Source organism: the organism of the source record quoted next, unplaced genomic scaffold, assembly GCF_019419815.1.
Source record: "Pyrus x bretschneideri cultivar Hongxiangsu unplaced genomic scaffold, Pyrus_bretschneideri_v1 Contig32, whole genome shotgun sequence".
NCBI classification, from domain to species: Eukaryota; Viridiplantae; Streptophyta; class Magnoliopsida; order Rosales; family Rosaceae; genus Pyrus; species Pyrus x bretschneideri.
Window position 1 is genome coordinate 2,795,001 of NW_025999635.1, and position 20,928 is coordinate 2,815,928.

General features: G+C 40.4%; 2 protein-coding genes and 1 pseudogene across 3 annotated transcripts; 1 reads left to right on the forward strand and 2 right to left on the reverse strand.

The window, feature by feature from the left end:
- Positions 1–854: 854 nt before the first annotated feature.
- LOC103936580 lies at positions 855–3,674 on the forward strand (annotated as a pseudogene).
- A 1,103-nt stretch (positions 3,675–4,777) lies between these two features.
- LOC103936569 (putative receptor-like protein kinase At3g47110) lies at positions 4,778–8,441 on the reverse strand. Its single transcript, XM_009346421.3, has 2 exons — positions 5,615–8,441; positions 4,778–5,398 (listed from the first exon to the last, which is right to left on the reverse strand). Exons 1-2 carry the CDS (start codon positions 8,364–8,366, stop codon positions 4,983–4,985), a joined length of 3,168 nt encoding a protein of 1,055 aa, XP_009344696.2. The 5' UTR covers positions 8,367–8,441; the 3' UTR covers positions 4,778–4,982.
- A 7,810-nt stretch (positions 8,442–16,251) lies between these two features.
- LOC125480139 (probable LRR receptor-like serine/threonine-protein kinase At3g47570) lies at positions 16,252–19,881 on the reverse strand. 2 transcript variants are annotated; one of them, XM_048590500.1, is made up of 3 exons: positions 19,676–19,881; positions 16,952–19,588; positions 16,252–16,850 (listed from the first exon to the last, which is right to left on the reverse strand). In XM_048590500.1, exons 1-3 carry the CDS (start codon positions 19,686–19,688, stop codon positions 16,429–16,431), a joined length of 3,072 nt encoding a protein of 1,023 aa, XP_048446457.1. In that variant the 5' UTR covers positions 19,689–19,881; the 3' UTR covers positions 16,252–16,428. The 2 variants fall into 2 exon arrangements, with proteins under 2 accessions (XP_048446457.1, XP_048446455.1); XM_048590498.1 differs by having other exon boundaries at positions 16,952–19,880.
- Between the last annotated feature and the right edge of the window lie 1,047 nt (positions 19,882–20,928).

The following is a 20,928-nucleotide window of genomic DNA, read 5'->3' on the forward strand; positions in this document are numbered from 1 at the left end:
TGCGGCCACAAGCAATGCCTTGCCACTGACAGAAGTGAAGGGATTCATTCCAGGAGCTAAGAATGCCCAGTGGGTCGTTCACGATTTCGGCTTTAAATGCAAGCAAGGACTGTTTATCTGTCTCAATCCCTCTTAGATGTAAGGAGGATGAAGTGACCATCAGGAGAAACAGTTGCATGGTAATAGACCAGATGCTTGTAATGATACCTGAGAACCCCATTTACGTGCTCTGCGAAATAAAGCTCTGAGTTATGAACCAGAGAGGCTGAGTTTTTACAAAAAAACAACTTGCGTAAAATCTAGCCTTAGTTCTTCCTATTTATTTGGGTTGTGCTTGATCTGGTTCCCCATTGTTTTTTATATTATTCGGTTAGTGTCGGGGTCTCAGTGACAAGAACTGTCTGTGTAAGCCGGTTATTTTGTTCTATATGTTTGGATTTCAAGGCCAAATGGCGCAAAGATTTAAAAGAAATTGTCATAGTCATCACTTGATCTCGATTAATTAGAAATGTGGATATAAAAAACAAGGAAAATAAAGATCAACCCAAATAAATGTGACCACAAAGTGATCAAGGCCAAGTGACAAGAACTGCCTGTGTAAGCCGGCTAATTTGTTCTCTCCGGATTTTAAGGCCAAATGGCGCAAAGACCAGTCATGCCGGATACTGCAGAACTTGCTCTCAACCGCCGGGCTGGAGGTCAAAGAAAGGACAACGGTGAACTAATTATGTATGTCCGAAATAGAGATCTTCGGATGGGCAACATTGTATTGGGCTGAACTAATGAAAGCCCAATGGGCCTGCCTAAACCCAACTCAAAGCCCGCGGATATTTCTCCTGCGTAGTTTTTGCCTCTGCAAGCATTTCACTCGGCAGTTTCTTGCGTGTCAGTACATTTGACTCGATCATGGCCTCGTTCACTCAGCCCGAAGACGACTCCGTCCCGACCACCGTGTCAACTCGCCCGTTCGACGACGACGGTTATCTGGGTTACAACCCCCGACTCCCCTCCCAGCGATTCGACTCCTTAGTCGACACCGAGTCGCTCAAGGACTCTGCCACCGATTCCCCAATCTTCCACGGCTCCGCCGTAGGCGATGCTTTCGCCACTCAGCCTGCGTCGGAGGCCTTCTCTCCTCCTTCAATCTACGCCGAATCGAATGGACAGGACTTTGATGGAGGTTTTGGCGGGTCCGACGATCCGATTTTGCCGCCTCCGTCGGAGATGCTGCCTGAGGAGGGCTTCACTCTCAGAGAATGGAGGAGGTAGGGTTTCGAATTTCGATTGTTTGCGATTGAATAAATAGTTCTATATAGGAATTAAATTTTGACTCTTTTGTGCAATTCAGTTGAAAGTTCTTGGTTTTGATTTGGTTTGATCTTTCGGTTGCTCCAAAAATTGCATGCCTAGTGAGCAGTGATTATATTTCTGATATCAACTAGTTAAATTGAATGTTTATCAAAAAAAAAAAAAATATAGACTTGTTGAAATCTTTATGAATTTAACATGCCGATTGTTTGTATAAGAATGTGGGGCTCAATTCGAAGCGGAAAAGATTCGTGATTGTTGTCAATGTGTAGTTATTGACTATCAGAAAATGGTTTTATGTTTGCATAGAAGGTGGTGGAAAAATAAATGGTTGAATTCTGTGAGGTTGTAAGGGAGTTATCGTAATCCAAACTCTTGTGACATTCAGGCAGAATGCAATTCAGCTCGAGGAGAAGGAAAGGCGGGAAAAGGAGTTGTTGGTTCAGATAATCGAGGAAGCAGATGAATTCAAGGTGGGATTCTACCAGAAGAGGAAGATCACTACTGAAAACAACAAGGCTGCTAACAGGGAAAGGGAGAAGGTTAGATCAAATTAAACTTTCCGAAAAATATGATTAGCGCTATTTTTTTGTTTTCTGAGTAATAATGTGGTTGTCTTACCTCACTGCCTCAATTTTAAGTTTGGCATGCATATTAAGATCCTTTGAGCTGATACTGATAGTGTATTTATTTCATTCGTTCTTGAATTGCTGGTTCATTGAATAATTGATCGAAATTGGTGTTGAAGAAGAGCCACAAATTGTTAACACATAGATCCCCACGTCCACCTGACTTGGTTATAATTATCTGAATACAATTACGTGAAGTATATAATTGTCTTTTTCTAGGAATTTAGTGAAAGATCATAACTTTTACGTCCAATTTACTGAAAGATCATAACTTTTACTCCCTCCACTGGGACTTAGCGTATCTGAATACAATTACGTGATGGTCGCAACTGTTTAGGATTCGCTACATAAAACTCAGCTACAACGTTCCCTCATTAGGCTTCATTGTAAAACAAATATTACTAATACTGTATGTTTGGTCGGGTTAATGGTTTCTAAAATCTTTTTTTTTTTTTTTTTTTTGGGCTAAACATTTTGGAATTGAACTTTGTCATAACATTTTGGTTTTCTTCGCCTTTAATATCCATATCAATCTCTCTGCCATCTAACTTCTAAGGTATGAAGACGTACGAAGTTAAGATGCATTCCTAACAAATTGTTTTGAACTTGTGTTTTTGACTTTTCTTAGCTGTTCTTGGCTAACTAAGAGAAGTTTCATGCTGAGGTAGACAAGAACTACTGGAAGGCAATTGCGGACCTCATTTCCAATGATGTGCCGGCTATAGAGAAGAAGAGAGGGAAGGAGGATCAGGAAAAGAAGCCGTCCATTCTCGTTGTCCAAGGACCAAAGCCCGGAAAGCCAACCAAGCTTTCAAGGATGAGGCAGATACTTTTAAAGTTGAAGCACAATACCCCTCCCCACCTTAAGCCTTCACAACCGGCCCTAGCTCCCGCCAAGGATGCAAAACCGAGTACTTCTGCTCCCCCCAAGGCAGCAATTGTCGCAGCTACCCCCCGAGGCTGTAGTTGCTTCTTCGTAATTTGCCTGGCGTTCTTTGTTAGGCTTATTTCGTAGAAACTAAGTACTTCCATTACAAGGTTTCGAGGTTTGGAAATACAGTGTGGCCCAAGCCAGAGGGAAGAGTACCATGAAGTAGTTTTTCAAGCACCGAGATGATTGTAATAGAAGAGAGGTTGTATATGGAGGGAGGGATGGTACCATTCAAATTATTGGAACCCAAAGAAAGACTTTTTAAGCTATTCAACTGGCCGAGGCTATTTGGAATACCTCACTGCAGATTATTTTGTTGCAAAGATAGCATCTGAAGAGAAGAAAGATTTCCCAAAGAAGTTGGGATTTCCCCACTTAAACTGTTCCTGCCTAAATTAAGTACCTGAAGGTTGGACAAGAAGCCAATTTCAATATGAATCTTGCCACCAAGAATGTTATCGCCTAAGTCAAGGTAGCGGAGGTAATATCACCCCTGAAGGAATTGTTACCAAGGCGTAATTGTTGCAGCCGAACAAACGACCAATTTCTGGAGGGATCGATGTTGTTGTGGAAGCTATCGTGTTCGAGGTTTAATTTGCAACGATTCCCGCACTTGTTCGGTTGTTATGGTTGTGTTGGATAAGAGACGTCTCCGTGTGTGTAAGCAGCCCTCAGTGCTGCAGACCAAAACAAATTGACGCAAAGGCTTCAAGTTTGATGTTGAAAGAGTAATTTTAATTGCTTTTATCCCTCCTTGTAGTCAAAGACATCGCTTTCTTGCAATTCATTAGAAATTTTAGTTATCAGAGTCAGTAGAATCAACGCGGTTTTGCCAAAAAGTGTGATGACAAAGTCAATATAACAATCTTAGACACAAATGTTTTAAAGTAGCTTTGAAATATGAGCAACCAAGCCTAGTAACACACAAATTTTATCTCAAGACATCGGCAATCTCTTCCCACTCATCGGAGTTTTAAAATTGTGACTCATTACGCTACTCACCCAGAAAATCTTCCAAAAAATTACCCCTCGCTCACCCAATTTATTAATGGAACTTTTTAATGAAAATGACTTGACGTAACAAAAATTAGCCAACAATTCATATGTGTTTTCTTTTCTCTTAGGAAAATCTTCACAAACTCGAAATTGGCCAACAATTCGTGAATTACAGATTCTTGAAGAAAATGAAGAACAAAGCACACCACAACAAAAAGAATCAGAAAATGCAGCATGGAACCCAGAATTTATACTCTAAATCGAAAACTCTTAGTGATGTTAGGGAGCGAGAGAACGAATCATTTTCGGGTCCAACGAATAGTTCGATGAGTGTCCGCTGAAAATTTGTATAAACCCAAAATTTATAAATCATAGCTTGCTAGCTACTCATGTACAAGGCTATATCCCAGGGTAGCCTTGTACTTGGCTCCGCCCTGAATCCCCCTTGTTTTTAATTATATTCAGTTATTTTCGGGGTCTCATTGACAAGAACTCTGTGTGTAAGCCGGCTGTTTTGTTCTCTCTGTTTGGAATGGTGATAACAAGGTATTACTTAATACATTAGGCCATGATCAGCTGCAGCAATCAGCATTGCTGATGTCCGGCCGGTCGCTCTTCCAACAAAGCTAATTATACTCCGTACTAAGTGCTAGTTAGGCTGTGATCATATGCGCACTAGGCGTCCTAGTTCAAATTATCACAGGCCTTGGTCTCGTAATGAAAATCAAATGCTCCTTGATAGTTTTTATTCATATTTCTTACAGACAAATCTGCATATGCCAATGCCCACACGTTGGAGACTAAATTAGCCTTCGGAAATCGATCTGAATCTTCCGATACCACTAGAAAAATTTCTAGAAATGAGTTCGAAACCTAAGAAAGCTTAAGATTGTTATTAGTTTTGCCGGAGGACTCAGTCATGGATGCAGGACTTAAATTATGGAAATGAAAATATGAATAATTACATATTTTAATAAGAACATTAAACATGCAAAAAAAAAAAACAATTGCAACAAAAGAAAATTCAATTCCCTCGTTCAACTCCTCCCCGTCATCATTAAGAAGATCACCATGAAAAATAGAAGCACGTCATGGGATTCACTACGTCGGGGCCATGATCACAGATGCTCTCTAGGCCTCCTTGTTCCAGTTAGCACATCCCTTGTTAGACACAACTCAGTGACAACATTGCTTATGTCCTTTCGATCTCTCGGCATTGCTGCAGAACAAGCAACTCCTATTCTTGCAATGGAAGTCAAGCACTCCACAACCCTTTGTCTTTGATCATTTGGGACTTGATTCCCCCTATTACTTATGGGATTAGTACTGCTGCTGCTTTCTTCCATTTGAACAAGTAGTGGATCACATATTTCTTCCACACGTTCTGGTAGAGCCATCGTAACAAAATAGTGCAGGTCCATACCATCTTTAAACATGTTATCTGTTGGCCTCTTGCCTGTTAACATCTCCAACAACAGGATTCCGTAGCTATACATGTCGCCATATGTTGACACCTTGCTTCCCATTCCATACTCTTTAAGTTATATGCACAAAAACACAGCTAGGTTCTTATGTGTGACTTCAAAAACTCATGCTATAAACAGAAACATCGTCCAAGCATAAACAATATATGTGTATGTGTATTTATTTTCACAAAAACAGAGACATTTTTTTATGTATGCCTTCAGAATTTGATGCTAAAAATAAAAGAAATCTCCTTTGTGTGTATATATAGGTCACAAAAATTTACCTGGGGCTGTATAGCCTATGGAGCCTTTTATTGCATTGGAAGAGCTCTCGTGCACAGGAAATGGACAAGAAGCCTCTGGGAGGAACCTTGCCAAACCAAAATCACCAACACATGCAGTCATGTCACCATCCAAGAGAATGTTGCTTGGCTTTAAATCACAATGAACTATTGGCATGTGAGAGTGGTTGTGCAAATAATCCAGAGCACACGCTATGTCAATTGCAATGTTTACTCTCTGAATAAGATCCAGATTCTTTTGCAGATTGGTTGGATTGTCGCCCCGTTGAGCTGAATTATGTAGCCATTCTTCGAGACTTCCATTCACCATGAAGTCATAAACCAAAGCTTTGAAATCATTCCCTTGAAAATCGATGCTTGAACAGGCAGTCAGTAGCTTGACAAGATTTCGGTGCCTAATGGTTCTCAGAGCCTCACATTCAGCAATGAAACTTTTGGAAGCTCTTGCACTTTGAAGATTGAGTACTTTCACTGCAACAATTCTTCCTTCATACTGATCGAGTATTCCCTTATATACGGACCCAAAACTACCAGCACCAATCAAATTGGCTGCAGAGAACCCATCAGTTGCTTTAAGGAGATCTCTGTAGGACAACTTCAAAAGTGAAACCCCCAATGATGATCCTGAAGTTGACTTCACTCCTCTTGCTTTTCTTGATCGGTAAAGAATCACAAACAAAATCGCAAAACTCAATCCAACAACCCCACAACCAGCTGAGATAATTATTTTCAGCCTAGAAGATAAGCCTTGCTTAGAATGGTTGGAGACGCATTTGGGCAATCTTAAAGAAGGTATACCTCCACAAATCCGTGAGTTTCCAGTGACAGAAAGCGCACTTGTATTCTCGAAAACTCCTTTCATTGGTAATGCACCTTCAAAATCATTAAATGAGAGGTTCAAATTCACCAAGAAGCGGAAACTCTCCAAATAGCTGGGAATACTGCCAGACAAGTTGTTGCGAGAGAGGTCGAAATCCTCAATCCCTCTCAAAGAGCTCAAGGATTCAGGAATGGTCCCCTGCAATGAGTTTCCACTCAGATTCAGAGTCGCCAAACTTGTACAACTCCCTAAGCCTCGTGGAATCTCACCAGATAACCTATTGTCAGAAACATCCAAGGAAACTAGATGCATCAAGTTGCTTACCTCCATTGGTATGGATCCAGTAAGCTTGTTGCTGGATAGATCCAAAGTTACTGACAAGGATGCTAAACCAATAACTTCTTTAGGAATTTGACCGCGAAGATTATTTTGGGAAAGAAATAAAAGTAGAAGATTCTTGCATTCTCCGAGACTCTGCGGTATGTTGCCTTCTAACTTGTTTGACATGAGAATCAACCTGGTCATTGAAGTTAGATTTCCAATAGAAGATGGGATGATACCTGATAGTTTATTCTCGTTCATATACAGAGCATCCAGCCTTTTCAGTTTACCAATAGAACTTGGTATTGTGCCCGTCAATAGGTTTTCCTCAAAGGCTAGTACCTCCAAGTTCATTAGATTTCCGATTCCTATGGGAATTCTTCCGCGAATCTGGGTACGACCAAATAACATGGACTTGAGCTCTGTTGAGAGATTGCTGATGGATTCAGGTAGCACTCCTCCAAAACTATTGTAACTAAAAGCGAAGTACGTTAATTTGGTGCAATTAACTAGAGAAGAGATGAAATCCAAGTCACCTTCCTCATCATTTCCAAGATTGTTATTGGCAAGTGATAAAAAATGTAAATTTGACAGGCGTGCCAGACTAGGCACTTTTCCAGTAAACTCATTGAATGAGATTGAAAAAAGTGAAAGGTTTGAGGCATTGGAGATTGAATTTGGTATCGGTCCACTGAATTGGTTGATCTCGAAATAAAATTGTTGGAGGTTTGGAAATATAGTGTGGCCCAACCCAGGTGGAAGAGTTCCATGCAGTTCGTTTTGAAGCACAGAAATGAGTTTAATTGATGAGAGATTGTATATGGAGGGAGGGATGGTACCGTTCAAATAATTTTCACCCAATGAAAGATATGTTAGTCTTTTCAAATGGCCAAGGGTATTCGGAATAGCTCCACGCAAATTATTTTCTTGCACATCTAACCACCGGAGAGAAGAAAGATTTCCCAAAGAAGGTGGGATTTCCCCTCTTAAATTGTTACTTCTTAAAAACAGTTCCTGAAGCTTGGACAAGGAACCAATTTCAATTGGAATTTTACCCATAAGATGGTTTCCATTTATGAATAGTATTTGGAGGTTAGAGCAACGTGATATGTTGAATGGAATATCACCACTGAAGGAGTTGTTTTCAAGGAGTAGTTGTTGCAGACGGAACAAACGACCAATTTCTTGAGGGATGGTGTTGTTGAAGCTGTTGTTTTGGAGGTTTAAAGTTCTGAGAAAGCTCAAGTTTCCGATGTAGGGGGATAGCTGACCGTTCAGCCGACTTGATTGGAGGTCCAGCACGGTGACTCTCTGATGCCTACGACCACAAGTAATGCCTTGCCACCGACAGAAGTGGAGGGATTCATTCCATGAACTAAGAATGCCCAGTGTATCATTCACAATTTCAGCTTTAAATGCAAGCAAGGACTTTCTATCTGTCTCATTCCCTCCTAGATGTAAGGAGGATGAAGTAACCATCAGAAGAAACAGTTGCATGAGATTTAGCCAGATAATAATAATGATACCCGAAAACCCCATGTATGCGCTCTGCGAAATAAGGCTCGTGTCAAGAACCAGAGGCTGTTTATACATGAAAAAACCTTGCAAAAATTCTAGTCTTAGCTCAATGAGCCTAATACAGATACTCTGTCGCTCTCGATGATTCTGCGACAATTCCTGCTAGCAATGAGCTGTACAATGCGGACGTGTGCAATAGTTCACCAAGGAAAGCTTATCTTGTTGACTGGGGTAATATGGACCCTCCGGAAAGCTACGGAACACACTATGAGGGGTGCAATTTTTTTGCCTAATTATCGTGCCAACCATTTCGTACCGATTTTGTTGACTGGGTAATGCACCTTCAAAATCATTAAATGAGAGGTTCAAATTCACCAAGAAGCGGAAACTCTCCAAATAGCTGGGAATACTGCCAGACAAGTTGTTGCGAGAGAGGTCGAAATCCTCAATCCCTCTCAAAGAGCTCAAGGATTCAGGAATGGTCCCCTGCAATGAGTTTCCACTCAGATTCAGAGTCGCCAAACTTGTACAACTCCCTAAGCCTCGTGGAATCTCACCAGATAACCTATTGTCAGAAACATCCAAGGACAACTAGATGCATCAAGTTGCTTACCTCCATTGGTATGGATCCAGTAAGCTTGTTGCTGGATAGATCCAAAGTTTGTGACAAGGATGCTAAACCAATAACTTTGGGAAAGAACTAAAAGTAAAAGATTCCTGCATTCTCCGAGACTTTGTGGTATGTTGCCTTCTAACTTGTTTGACATGAGAATCAACCTCGTCAATGAAGTTAGATTTCCAAGAGAAGAAGGGATGGTACCTGATAGTTTATTCACGTTCAGATACAGAGAACCCAGCCTTTTCAGTTTACCAATAGAACTTGGTATTGTGCCTGTCAATAGGTTTCCCTCAAAGGCTAGTACCCCCAAGTTGATTAGATTTCCGATCGCAATGGGAATTCTTCCGCGGATCTGGTTACGACCAGATAACATTGACTTGAGCTCTGTTGAGAGATTGCTGATGGATTCAGGTAGCACTCCTCCAAAATTATTGTCATTAAATTGAAAGTACGTTAATTTGGTGCAATTAACTAGAGAAGAGATGAAATCCAAGTCACCTTCCTCATCATTTCCAAGATTGTTATCGGCAAGTATTAACGCATACAAATTTGATAGGCGTGCCAGACTAGGCACTTTTCCAGTAAACTCATTGGATGAGATTGAAAAAAATGAAAGGTATGAGGTATTGGAGATGGAATTTGGTATCGGTCCATTGAATTTGTTGGAGAAGAAATTAAAATTTTGGAGGTATGGAAATATAGCGTGGCCCAACCCAGGAGGAAGAGTTCCATGCAGTTCGTTTAGAGACACAGAAATGTGTGTAATTGATGAGAGGTTGTATATGGAGGGAGGGATGGAACTATTCAAATAATTTACAGCCACTGCAAGAAATTTTAATATTTTCAACTGGCCAAGGGTATTCGGAATAGCTCCACGCAAATTATTTTCTTGCACATCTAACGCCTGGAGAGAAGAAAGATTTCCCAAAGAAGGTGGGATTTCCCCGCTTAAATTGTTTCTTCTTAAAAACAGTACCTGAAGCTTGGACAAGGAACCAATTTCAATTGGAATTTTACCCATAAGATGGTTTCCAGCTATGCGAAGTATTTGGAGGTTAGAGCAACGTGATATGTTGAATGGAATATCACCACTGAAGGAGTTGTTGGCAAGGCGTAATTGTTGCAGGCGGAACAAACGACCAATTTATTGGGGGATGGTGTTGTTGAAGCTGTTGTTTTTGAGGTTTAAAGTTCTGAGAAAACTCAAGTTTCCAATGTGGGTAGATAGCTGACCGCTTAGCCGGCTTGATCGGAGGTCCAACACGATGACTCTCTGGTGTCGGCGGCCGCAAGAAATGCCTTGCCACTGACAGAAGTGAAGGGATTCATTCCAGGAGCTGAGAATGCCTAGTGGGTCGTTCACGATTTCAGCTTTAAATGCAAGCAAGGACTGTCTATCCGTCTCATTCCCTCCTAGACGCAAGGAGGATGAAGTGATCATCAGGAGAAACAGTTGCATGATAATACAACAGATGCTAATAATGAAACCTGAGAACCCCATGTGTACTTGCTGCGAAATAAAGCTCGAGTTGTGAACTTGCATAAAATCTAGCCTTAGTTCTTCCTATTTATTTGGGTTGTACTTGGTTCTGTTCCCCCTTGTTTTTTATTTTATTCGGCTTGTGTCGGGGTCTCAGTGACAAGAACTGTCTGTGGAAGCCGGCTGTCTTGTTCTATATGTTTGGATTTTAAGGCCAAATGGCGCAAAGACTTGAAAGAAATTATCATAGTCATCACTTGATCTCAATTAATTAGAAATTTAGATATAAAAAACAAGCAAAATAAAGTAATCGAGGTCAGGTGACAAGAACTGCCTGTCCTAGCCCGCTGTTTTGTTCTCTCTGGATTTTCAGGCCAAATGGCGCAAAGACGAGTCATGCGGGATCTGCATAACTTGCTCTCTCAACCGGCCTCGAGGTCAAAGAAGAGACAACGGTAAACTGATTATGTATGTTCGAAAGAGAGATCTTCAGTTATTTCTTGGCCAACATTGTGTTGGGCTGAACTAATGAAAGCCCAATGGGCCGGCCTAAGCCCAACTCAAATCCCGCGAATATTTCTCCTGCGTAGTTTTTCCCTCTGCGAGCATTTCGCTCGGCGGTTAAGAGCCACAAAGAGAGACATTGAGGGAGACGTTTCTTGCGTGTCAGTACATTTGACTCGATCATGGTCTCGTTCACTCAGCCCGAAGACGGCTCCGTCGATCGACGCCGAATCGAATGGACAGGGCTTTGATGGAGGTTTTGGCGGGTCCGATGATCCGATTTTGCCGCCTCCGTCGGATATGCTGCCTGAGGAGGGCTTCGCACTCAGAGAATGGAAGAGGTACGGTTTCGAATTTCGATTGATTGCGATTGAACCAATAGTTCTGTACAGCAATTAAATTTTGACTCTTTTGTACAATTCAGTTGAAAGTTCGTCGGAAAAAAAAAATATATAGACATGTTGAAATCTTCATGAGTTTATCGAAAAAAAATAAAATAAAATAAAATATAGACATGTTGAAAAAAAATAAAGTATAAGAATGTGGGGCTCAATTCGAAGCAGAAAAGATTCGTGATTGTTGTCAATGTGTAGTTATTGACTCTCAGAAAATGGTTTTATGTTTGCATAGGAGGTGGTGGAAAAATAAATGGTTGAATTCTGTGAGGTTGTAAGGGAGTTATTGTAATCCGAACTTTTGTGACATTCAGGCAGAATGCAATTCAGCTCGAGGAGAAGGTAAGGCAGGAAAAGGAGCTGTTTTGGTTCAGATAATCGAGGAAGCAGATGAATTCAAGGTGGGATTCTACCAGAAGAGGAAGATCACTACTGAAAATAACAAGGCTGCTAACAGGGAAAGGGAGAAGGTTAGATCAAATTAAACTTTCCGAAAAATATGATTAGCGCTATTTTTTGTTTTTAATAAGATCTTCTGAGTAATAATGTGGATGTCTTACCTCACTGCCTCAATTTTAAGTTTGGCATGCATATTAAGATCCTTTGAGCTGATACTGATAGTGTATTTATTTTATTTGTTCGTGAATTGCTGGTTCCTTGAATAATTGATCGAAATTGGTGTTGAATAAGAGCCACAAATTGTTGACACATAGCTCCCCACATGCACTCGACTTGGTTTTTCATAAATATACCGCGAGCTCATATCTTTTATTCCCTCTACTGGGACTTAACGTATCTGAATTCAATTAAGTGATGGTCACAACTGTTTAGGATTTGCTACATAAATCTCAGCTTCAACGTTTCCCGTTAGGCTTCATTGTAAAACAAATATTACTAATACTAGATGTTTGGTCGGGTTAATGGTTTCTGAAATCTAGATTTTTTTTTTCATTTTTTTATTTTATTTTTTTGGCTAAACATTTTGGAATTGAACTTTGTCATAACATTTTGAAGCAGAAGCAGGAATTCTGGTGATCACGGGAAAGGCGCTCTGGTTGCCGGATTAGTTGACTTCTTAACACCATGACAATTAGTTAACCTCTCAACACCATGACCAGAGGCAAAAAATAAATTATGCAGCAAACTTCCATGAATAAGACCATAAATTATGTTTTTGTTTATTTATTTGTATTCAAACTTCAAATTTCCATGCGGCTTTCTTTGAAACTGTTCTTACTGTTGACAGTTGACACACAGAACTCATAGATGACATGTTCTGTTGCTGTTGTGGTCCAAGAAAAGAAAAGGAGAAACTGATGATGCATGTTTGAAAGAAAGAATCTGAAAAAAAAAAAAAATGCAGTTAAGTTCAATTTCAGTTGAAAATTATTCTTGTTTATTCTAATTTTCGATACAATATTTTTCGTTTCTGTGAATTCTGGGAATGTAACTAATTACTCGAACAAAAGCAGAAGTTTCACGGGCTGATTAGGCCGTGATCATATGATTTATAGGAATTGAGGTTCCAGTTAGCACATCCCTAGCTAGGCATAATCCTTCTACAGCACGTCCAATATCCATCCGCTCTCTCGGCAAATCTGCGGAACAAGCAACTCCTAACTTGGCCATGACAACCAAGCACTTGCTAATTCTTTACCTTGAACCAATCAAATTGGCTGCAGAGAACCCAAAACTACCAGCACCAATCAAATTGGCTGCAGAGAACCCATCAGTTGCTTTGAGGAGATCACTGTAGGACAATTTCAAAAGTGAAACCACCAATGATGATCCTGAAGTTGACTTCACTCCTCTTGCTTTTCTTGATCGGTAAAGAATCACAAACAAAATCGATAAACTCAATCCAACAACCCCACAAGCAACTGAGATAATCATTTTAAGGTTTTGGTTTTCTTTTATCGGTTTTTCTACCGCTTCAGTAAATAGTCCAACTAGGTAGAGATTTGAGAAGTTGTGAAGTTTTAGAAGAGTTTACCTGGAGCAGCATAGCCAATGGTTCCCATTAGTCCAACTGTGCTACTTTGATTTAGAGAGGAGTCCGCGGTAGCTGAAATGAGTCTTGCTGACACAAAATCACCTACGCGAGCATTCATGTCATTGTCAAGAAGAATGTTGCTTGGCTTCGAGTCACAGTGAATGATTGGTTGTTCACAATGGTCATGGAGACAGTACAATGCAGAAGCCACATCAACTGCAATGTTCAATCTTTGGTGAAGGCTCAAAATCCTTTATTGGTTTTCTCTGTGCAGCCACTGCTCTAAACTTCCGTTTGACATGTATTCAAAAACCAGTGCTTTGAATTCGTTGCCACTGTAATCCGTGCTGGAGCAACATGTTAAGATCTTAACGAGATTCCTGTGCCGGATATTTCTTAGTGCGTTGCATTCTGCCATGAAACTCTTGGAAGCTCCTTTTTGTTGACGGTTGAGGACCTTTATAGCAACTACATTTTATTCATTTTCAAGAATCCCTTTATATACAGAGCCAAAACATCCTGATCCAATTAAAGCGTTTGAAATGAATCCGCTGGTAGCTCGATGAAGCGTTTCCTACGAAACCTTTGAAAGGAAGTTGATTGATAAGACTGCAGATGGTGGTTTCTTTTCCTGTTTTCTCCTCCAGTAAAGTGCAAGCAAGAATGAAAGCAGGATAGGATATCCCACCACTAAAGCAATTATAAGTTTTTGTTTGCGACCGAGGATCTTTCTAGGTTCTGATCCTTTGATGGGGCATGCTGGTAACTGAAATTCTGAGACACCACCACAAAGCTTTGTATTTCCAACCAATGATATTATGCTCGTGTTTTGAAAGGCGCCTTCTTTTGATACCTCACCATCCACATCATTGAAAGACAGGTTCATGTACAGCAAGAAAGGAAGTCTCTGTAGATCTTTTGGAATCTGTCCTGATAAGTTGTTTAGCGAAAGATCTAAACGCTGAAGACCACTCAAAGAAGCCAAAGAAGAAGGTATGATTCCTCGAAAGAGATTTCCTTGCAGGTAAAGAAACTCAAAGGCTCAGACAGTCTCCAATACTTTTTGGAATTACTCACCCCAACAGGCAGACTCCCAGTCAGTGAATTATGTGATAAATTGAGCAGGACAGAAAAGGAGGAAAGACCAATAACATGTGGTGGTATATCTCCCCTGAGGCTATTGTCTGAGATGTCCATATACTACAAATTTTTGCGGTTTCCAATGCTCGGTGGAATGCTTCCTTCTAATTTATTTTCTGATAAGTAGAATTGAAACATTTGAGTGAGGTTTCCTATGGAAGAAGGGATCTGTCCTGATAATCTATTTCCATCTAAAGACAGTATTTGCAGCTGTCGGAACTTCCCGAAAAAAGTAGGAATGATGCCGGTGAACAGGTTAGCCTGCATGCCTAAGACTTATCGAATTGTTGAGGTTTTCTAATGCTGCAGGAATATTTCCAGATATTTGATTGACTCCGGGGTAGAGTTTAGTGAGTTGGGTTGAAAGATTGGCCACAGAGTTGGGTAAAACACCTCCAAAATGACCACTGACAGAGTTGTTTACAAGGCGTAGTTGTTGCAGCTGGAACAAACGACCAATTTCTGGAGAGATGGTGTGGCTGAAGTTATTGTTTTGGAGGTTGAAGCCTCAGAAAGCTCAAGTTTCCAATGTGGGAGGACAGAGCCTTCCAATCGGCTTGATTGCAGGTTGAGCAGTGTAACTCTCGTGTCTGTCGCCGCAAGTAAGGCCTGGCCACTGACAGAAGTGGAGGGATGCATTCCAGGAGCTAAGGACGGCCATGCGATCAATCACAATTTCAGCTTTAGAGGCAAGCAAGGACAGCCTATCCACTTCTTCTCCTCCTAGACGTGAGCAGGGGGCAGAGGGAAAGGGAAAGAGTCGTATGAAAATAAACCTAGTACTAAGGAGGATGGGAACTCCATCAAGGAGGCCGCAAATGAAAGCTTAAGTTTTGAAGGAGAAATACATATACATGAACAGAAACAAAACATTAATTGCAGCAAATGTAGGTCTTGATGAAAGACATTGTAGGTTGACGCAAAGACTTTGAAAGTTGAAGAGCAGACAGGAGTAAACTCTGGAGTCCAAAATGGTTACTCAAAGACTTTGGTAATGTCGTGGGTCTCATTGTCGCCGCCTTCATGACTCATACTAATTTTTAGATATCATAATCTGTTAGAATATTAATTATAATTTGAATGAAAATTATTCGGCGGGAACAGTAGGGCCTCCAGATTCTTAACAAAACTCTAATCATTAAGATTGATTGCTGGCCGCATGATCTGCATTAACAGGCAGGATTACAGTTTTGGAAAGAATCCAGAGAGAGAGATTCGGGGAGAATCTGGATCCATGAAATGGTACAGGACCTTTCGGCTTGGCACATAACTCTTCTAGTGTTAATTGCTGTGAGGAAAATGTTACATGTTGGTTGAGCTGAACCCTTTTCATTGGAAAGGTATACACAATGCAAAACGTAGCTTTTTGCTGAACTGTACTTCAACAATTACCTTTCCTCCTCCTCACACGGCGATGCAGGAATTCTGGTGATTAAATTACGCAAGGCAGAGTGAAGTATCAAAATGCAGGTTATGAGTTGGCAGGAAGTACAATTCTTTGTTAAACATCATGGCCAAGGGTTCCGGGTTGCGAGACAATCAGTTGAATTCTTCACACCATGAATGAAGGGCAGAAAGAAATTATGCAGCAAACAGCCGAGAATATGACTATAAATTATGCTCATTCATACTAGTAAGAATATATGTTAATCTTGTATTTGTGTTCACACTTCAAATCCTTTGAAAGTGTTCTTACTGTTAACGCTTGACACAGAGAGCAAATAGATGACATGGTCTGTTGCTGTCGCTGTTGACTGGCGGTCGAAGAAAAGAAAAAGGAGAAAGTGATGATGCATGTTGGAAAGAAAGAAAGAAACAAAAAATGCAACTAAGAAGTTCAATTTTGAGTTGATAATTGTTACTTTTTGTTTCTGATTTTATTTGATGCTTACAATATTGTTCATGTCTGCAATTCTGCAAAGGTAACTCAGAGTCTAGAAAGCTTATGAAATAGGCCCGAATCCTTGATTCAGTGCTCGAACAAACTCAGTTGGATTGCATGCTGCTTAGGCCGTGATCATATGATTTCCAGGAATCCAGGTTCCAGTTAGTAAATCCCTTGCTAGGCATAGTCCGTCTACAACAAGTCCAATATCCATCCGCTCTCTCGGCAAATCTGCAGAACAAGCAACTCCTATCCTGGCCATGATAACCAAGCACTTCCTAACTCTTTGCCTTTGATCATCTTGGACCTGATTCCTATTGCTTGAGCCATTACTACGAGTGCTGCTTTCTTTTATTTGAAGAAGCACCGGATCACATATTTCTTCTACAAGTTCAGGCAAAGCTATCTGAACGAACTTGTGCAGGTTCAGACCATCTTTGAACATTTCATCTGTAGGCCTCTTTCCAGTAAGCATCTCCAACAACAGGATTCCGTAGCTATACACATCGCCATATGTTGAAACCTCGTTTCCCATTCCATACTCTACAGGTTTTCGTACAGAAGATAAAGTTAAAAATTGAAATAAAAAGAGAATTGTTCTCTTGTACATGTTAGAAAGAGGTTGAAACAACAATCCAACTTACCGGGGGCAATATAGCCTATGGAACCGTTAATGACATTTGCAGTGCTTCTGTGCGAAGGAAGTGAACATGAAGCATCTGGGAGGTACCTTGCTAAACCAAAATCAGCAACGCGAGCAGTCATGTCGCCTTCCAAGAGAACGTTGCTGGGTTTCAAATCACAATGAATTATTGGAACGTGAGAGTGGTTGTGCAAATAATTTAGAGCATTAGCCACGTCGATGGCAATGTTTACCCTCTGAACAAGTTTCAAATGGCCCTGCACGATGGGGGCCCCAGGTAGCCTATGAGCTGAAAAATGCAGCCACTCTTCAAGATTTCCATTCACCATGAATTCATATATCAAAGCTTTGAAATCATTTCCTTGAAAATCGATACTTGAACACACGGTCAGTAGCTTGACAAGATTCCGGTGCTTAATGTTTTTCAAGGCTTCACATTCAGCTGTAAAACTTTCTCTTGAACCTTGAACATTAAGCACTTTAACTGCAACAATTCTTTCTTCCTGATTGAGAATTCCCCTGTACACAGACCCGAAGCTACCAGCACCAATCAAATTCCGAGAAGAAAACCCATTTGTCGCTTTGAGGAGATCACCGTATGAAACTTTCAAGAGTGAAACCTCCCATGATGGTCCTGAAGTTGTCTTCGTTCTTGATTTTCTTGATAGATAAAGAAGTACACAGCGCAATGATTGTCTTGATGGATAAAGAAGCACAAAGCACAACAGGGAGACAACTCCAATAGCACTCCCACAGGCAATTGAGATAAGTACTTTTCGCCATGGAAATATTTCTTGCTTGGGTTTTTCGTCAGATTTTTTGGAGATGCATGGTGCCAACACTAGCTGAGATATACCTCCACATAGCCGTTTATTTCCAATAATAGAAAACGAAGTTGAATTCTGGAAAACTCCTTCTATCGGTACTGCACCTTCTAAATCATTGAATGATAGGTTCAAGTTCCGCAAGACGCGGAAACTCCCTAAATAGTTTGGAATTCTTCCAGTTAAGAAGTTGCGAGAAAGGTCTAAGTCTTCAACTCCTCGCAAAGAACTCCAAGCGTCAGGAATGGTCCCTCGCAAAAAATTTCTTTCCAAATGCAAACTTTCCAAACTTATGCAGTTTCCTATTGAGCTTGGAATCTCACCAGATAAACTGTTATTAGAAAGATCCAAGTAAGCAAGCTGCAACAAAAGACCTACTCTAAATGGAATGGAATGAGTAAAATAGTTGTGGGACAGATCCAAAAACTGTGACAGGGATGATAAACTGATGACTTCATCTGGAATGGGACCACTAAGATTATTTTGAGAAAGATTCAAAGCTTGCAAATTCCTGCATTCACCGAGACTTAGTGGTATGCTTCCTTGTAAGTTGTTTGACATGAGAAGTAAAATGCCTAACGAAGTTAGATTGCCTAGCATAACTGGGATAGTACCAAACAACTCATTGTGATTCAATGACAGACTAAAAATTTTATTCAGTTTACATATTGAGATTGGTATAGGGCCCCTCAATTGGTTTACCTCAAAGCCTAGTATCCCCAAGTTGATGAGATTTTCAATTCCTACAGGAATGCTTCCGCGTATCTGATTCCATCCCAATCTCATTACCTCGAGCTTTGTTGAGAGGTTGCTGAGAGATTCAGGTAGCACTCCTCCAAAATTATTGCCACTGATATCCAAACGCTCTAAGTTGGTGCAATTAACCAGAGAAGAAAGGAAGTCCAAGTCACCTTCCTCATTATTTCCAAGATTGTTAGCATCCATTTCCACCCGGAACAGATTGGACATCCTTGCCAGATTAGGCACTCTTCCAGTAAAAATATTGGCTGAGATACCAAATAATGCAAGGTTGGATGCATTGGAGATTGAAACTGGTATTTGTCCACTGAATCGGTTGAAATGAAAAGAAAAGGCTTGGAGGTTTGGAAATACAGTGTGGCCCAAGCCAGGGGGAAGAGTTCCATGGAGTAGGTTTTCAAGCACCGAGATGACTGTAATAGAAGAGAGGTTGTACATGGAGGGAGGGATGGTACCATTCAAAATATTGGAACCCAAAACAAGGTATTTTAAGTTATTCAACTGGCCAAGGCTATCTGGAATACCTCCCCGCAGAAAATTTTGTCGCACAGATAGCATCTGAAGAGAAGAAAGATTTCCCAAAGAAGGTGGGATTTCCCCATTTAAATTGTTACCGCGTAAATTAAGTACCTGAAGGTTGGACAGGAAGCCAATTTCATTATGAATATTGCCACCGAGAAGGTTATAGCCTAAGTCAAGGTAGCGGAGGTTAGAGCAACGTGATATGTTGACCGGAATATCACCGCTGAAGGAATTGTTACCAAGGCGTAATTGTTGCAGCCGGAACAAACGGCCAATTTCTGGAGGGATGTTGCTGTTGAAGCTATTGTTTTCGAGGTTTAATGTCCTGAGAAAGCTCAAGTTTCCAATGTTGGGAGATAGTAGACCTTCTAGTCGGCTTGATCGGAGGTCAAACACCGTGACTCTCTGGTGTCTGCGGCCGCAAGAAATGCCAGGCCATTCACAAAAGTGGAGGGATTCATTCCATGAGGCGAGGATGTCCATGCGATCACTCACAATTTCAGCTTTAAAGGCAAGCAAGGACAGTCTATCCACTTCATCTCCTCGCAGAGTTAAGGAGGACGAAGTGAGCATTAGGAGAAATAGTTGCATGAAAATTGACCAAACGCTAACAACAATACCTGGGAACCCCATTTAAGCCGCTAAATAAAGTTCCGGTGATGAAGCAGAAGCAGTGTTATACATGAAAGTAATTTGCAACGATTCCCGCAACTTCTTCGGTTGTTATGATTGTGTTGGTTCTCTGTCTGTGTAAGTGGCCCTCAGTGCTACAGACCAAAACAAGTTGACGCAGAGACTTCAAGTTTGATTGTGTTTGGATAACACATCGCTTTCTTGCAATTCATTAGAAATTTCGGATGTCAGAATCGTAGAATCAACGCGGTTTTGCCAAATAAGTGTGATGACTGAGTCAATACAACAACCATAGACACAAATGTTGTTGGTGGTGTAGTGCTCAAAAGCTTACCAAAGTTATATTGATCTATCAATTGAGAAAGAGATGGAGCTGTGGTGGTATGAAAAGGGACACAAAAAGGGAGGGATAAAGTGACTATCGAGTACAGTAGAGCAAGGGAAAAATATATTTCCTTTTCCTTTTCAATAAAAAAATTATATGAAAATCCACCACAATCTACTAAAATCTACAAGCTAAATCTATTCAAATTCATATGAATTTTGTAGGAGTCTTAAGTCCTTCTAAATCCTATCAAATTTATTATTTTTAAAATCCTTTAAAATCTTTTAAAATCTTAGTTTGACTACATCCTCTTAAAAATTTAATTATTGTTAAAGCTCCTTCCAACCAAGTCTAATCACACCCAAATTTTATCTCAAGACACCAGCAATCTCTTCCCACCCATAAAATTTTAGTTATTTTATGGGCTTCTATATCTACTTTATCAACTTCTGCTGGCATGAGATGATGAGATGATGTAGATGCGGAATAAAAGAAGCAAACCCATTTAGCACTGATTGAGTTCCCTCCTTTTAGATTTTTTATATTAATAAATTCATTATCGTAACTTTTAATTTCGATATCTTCTGCACTATATTACCCATCACCAAGTTCATATAATTTCGCGTGAGTGAAGGACGAAAGGATCCGACATACTGTGGGATGTCAGACGTAGGTGGCACCTCCTCCTCTGTCGTTATCGGTGATTGTGCAACAAACATATGAGATGTTACATCATATGTTATTATATAAAGAGTGGAATATGTGTTAAAAAATTAATAACTTAAAAAATAAAATTTCCCACAACTTACATAAAAACAGGTGGTATACTATCCCTGTTCCCACCACAACTAAAAATTTTTCCTGTACAACAGCACTGTCAATGCTGACGTGTCCAATGGTTCACCAAGGAAAGCT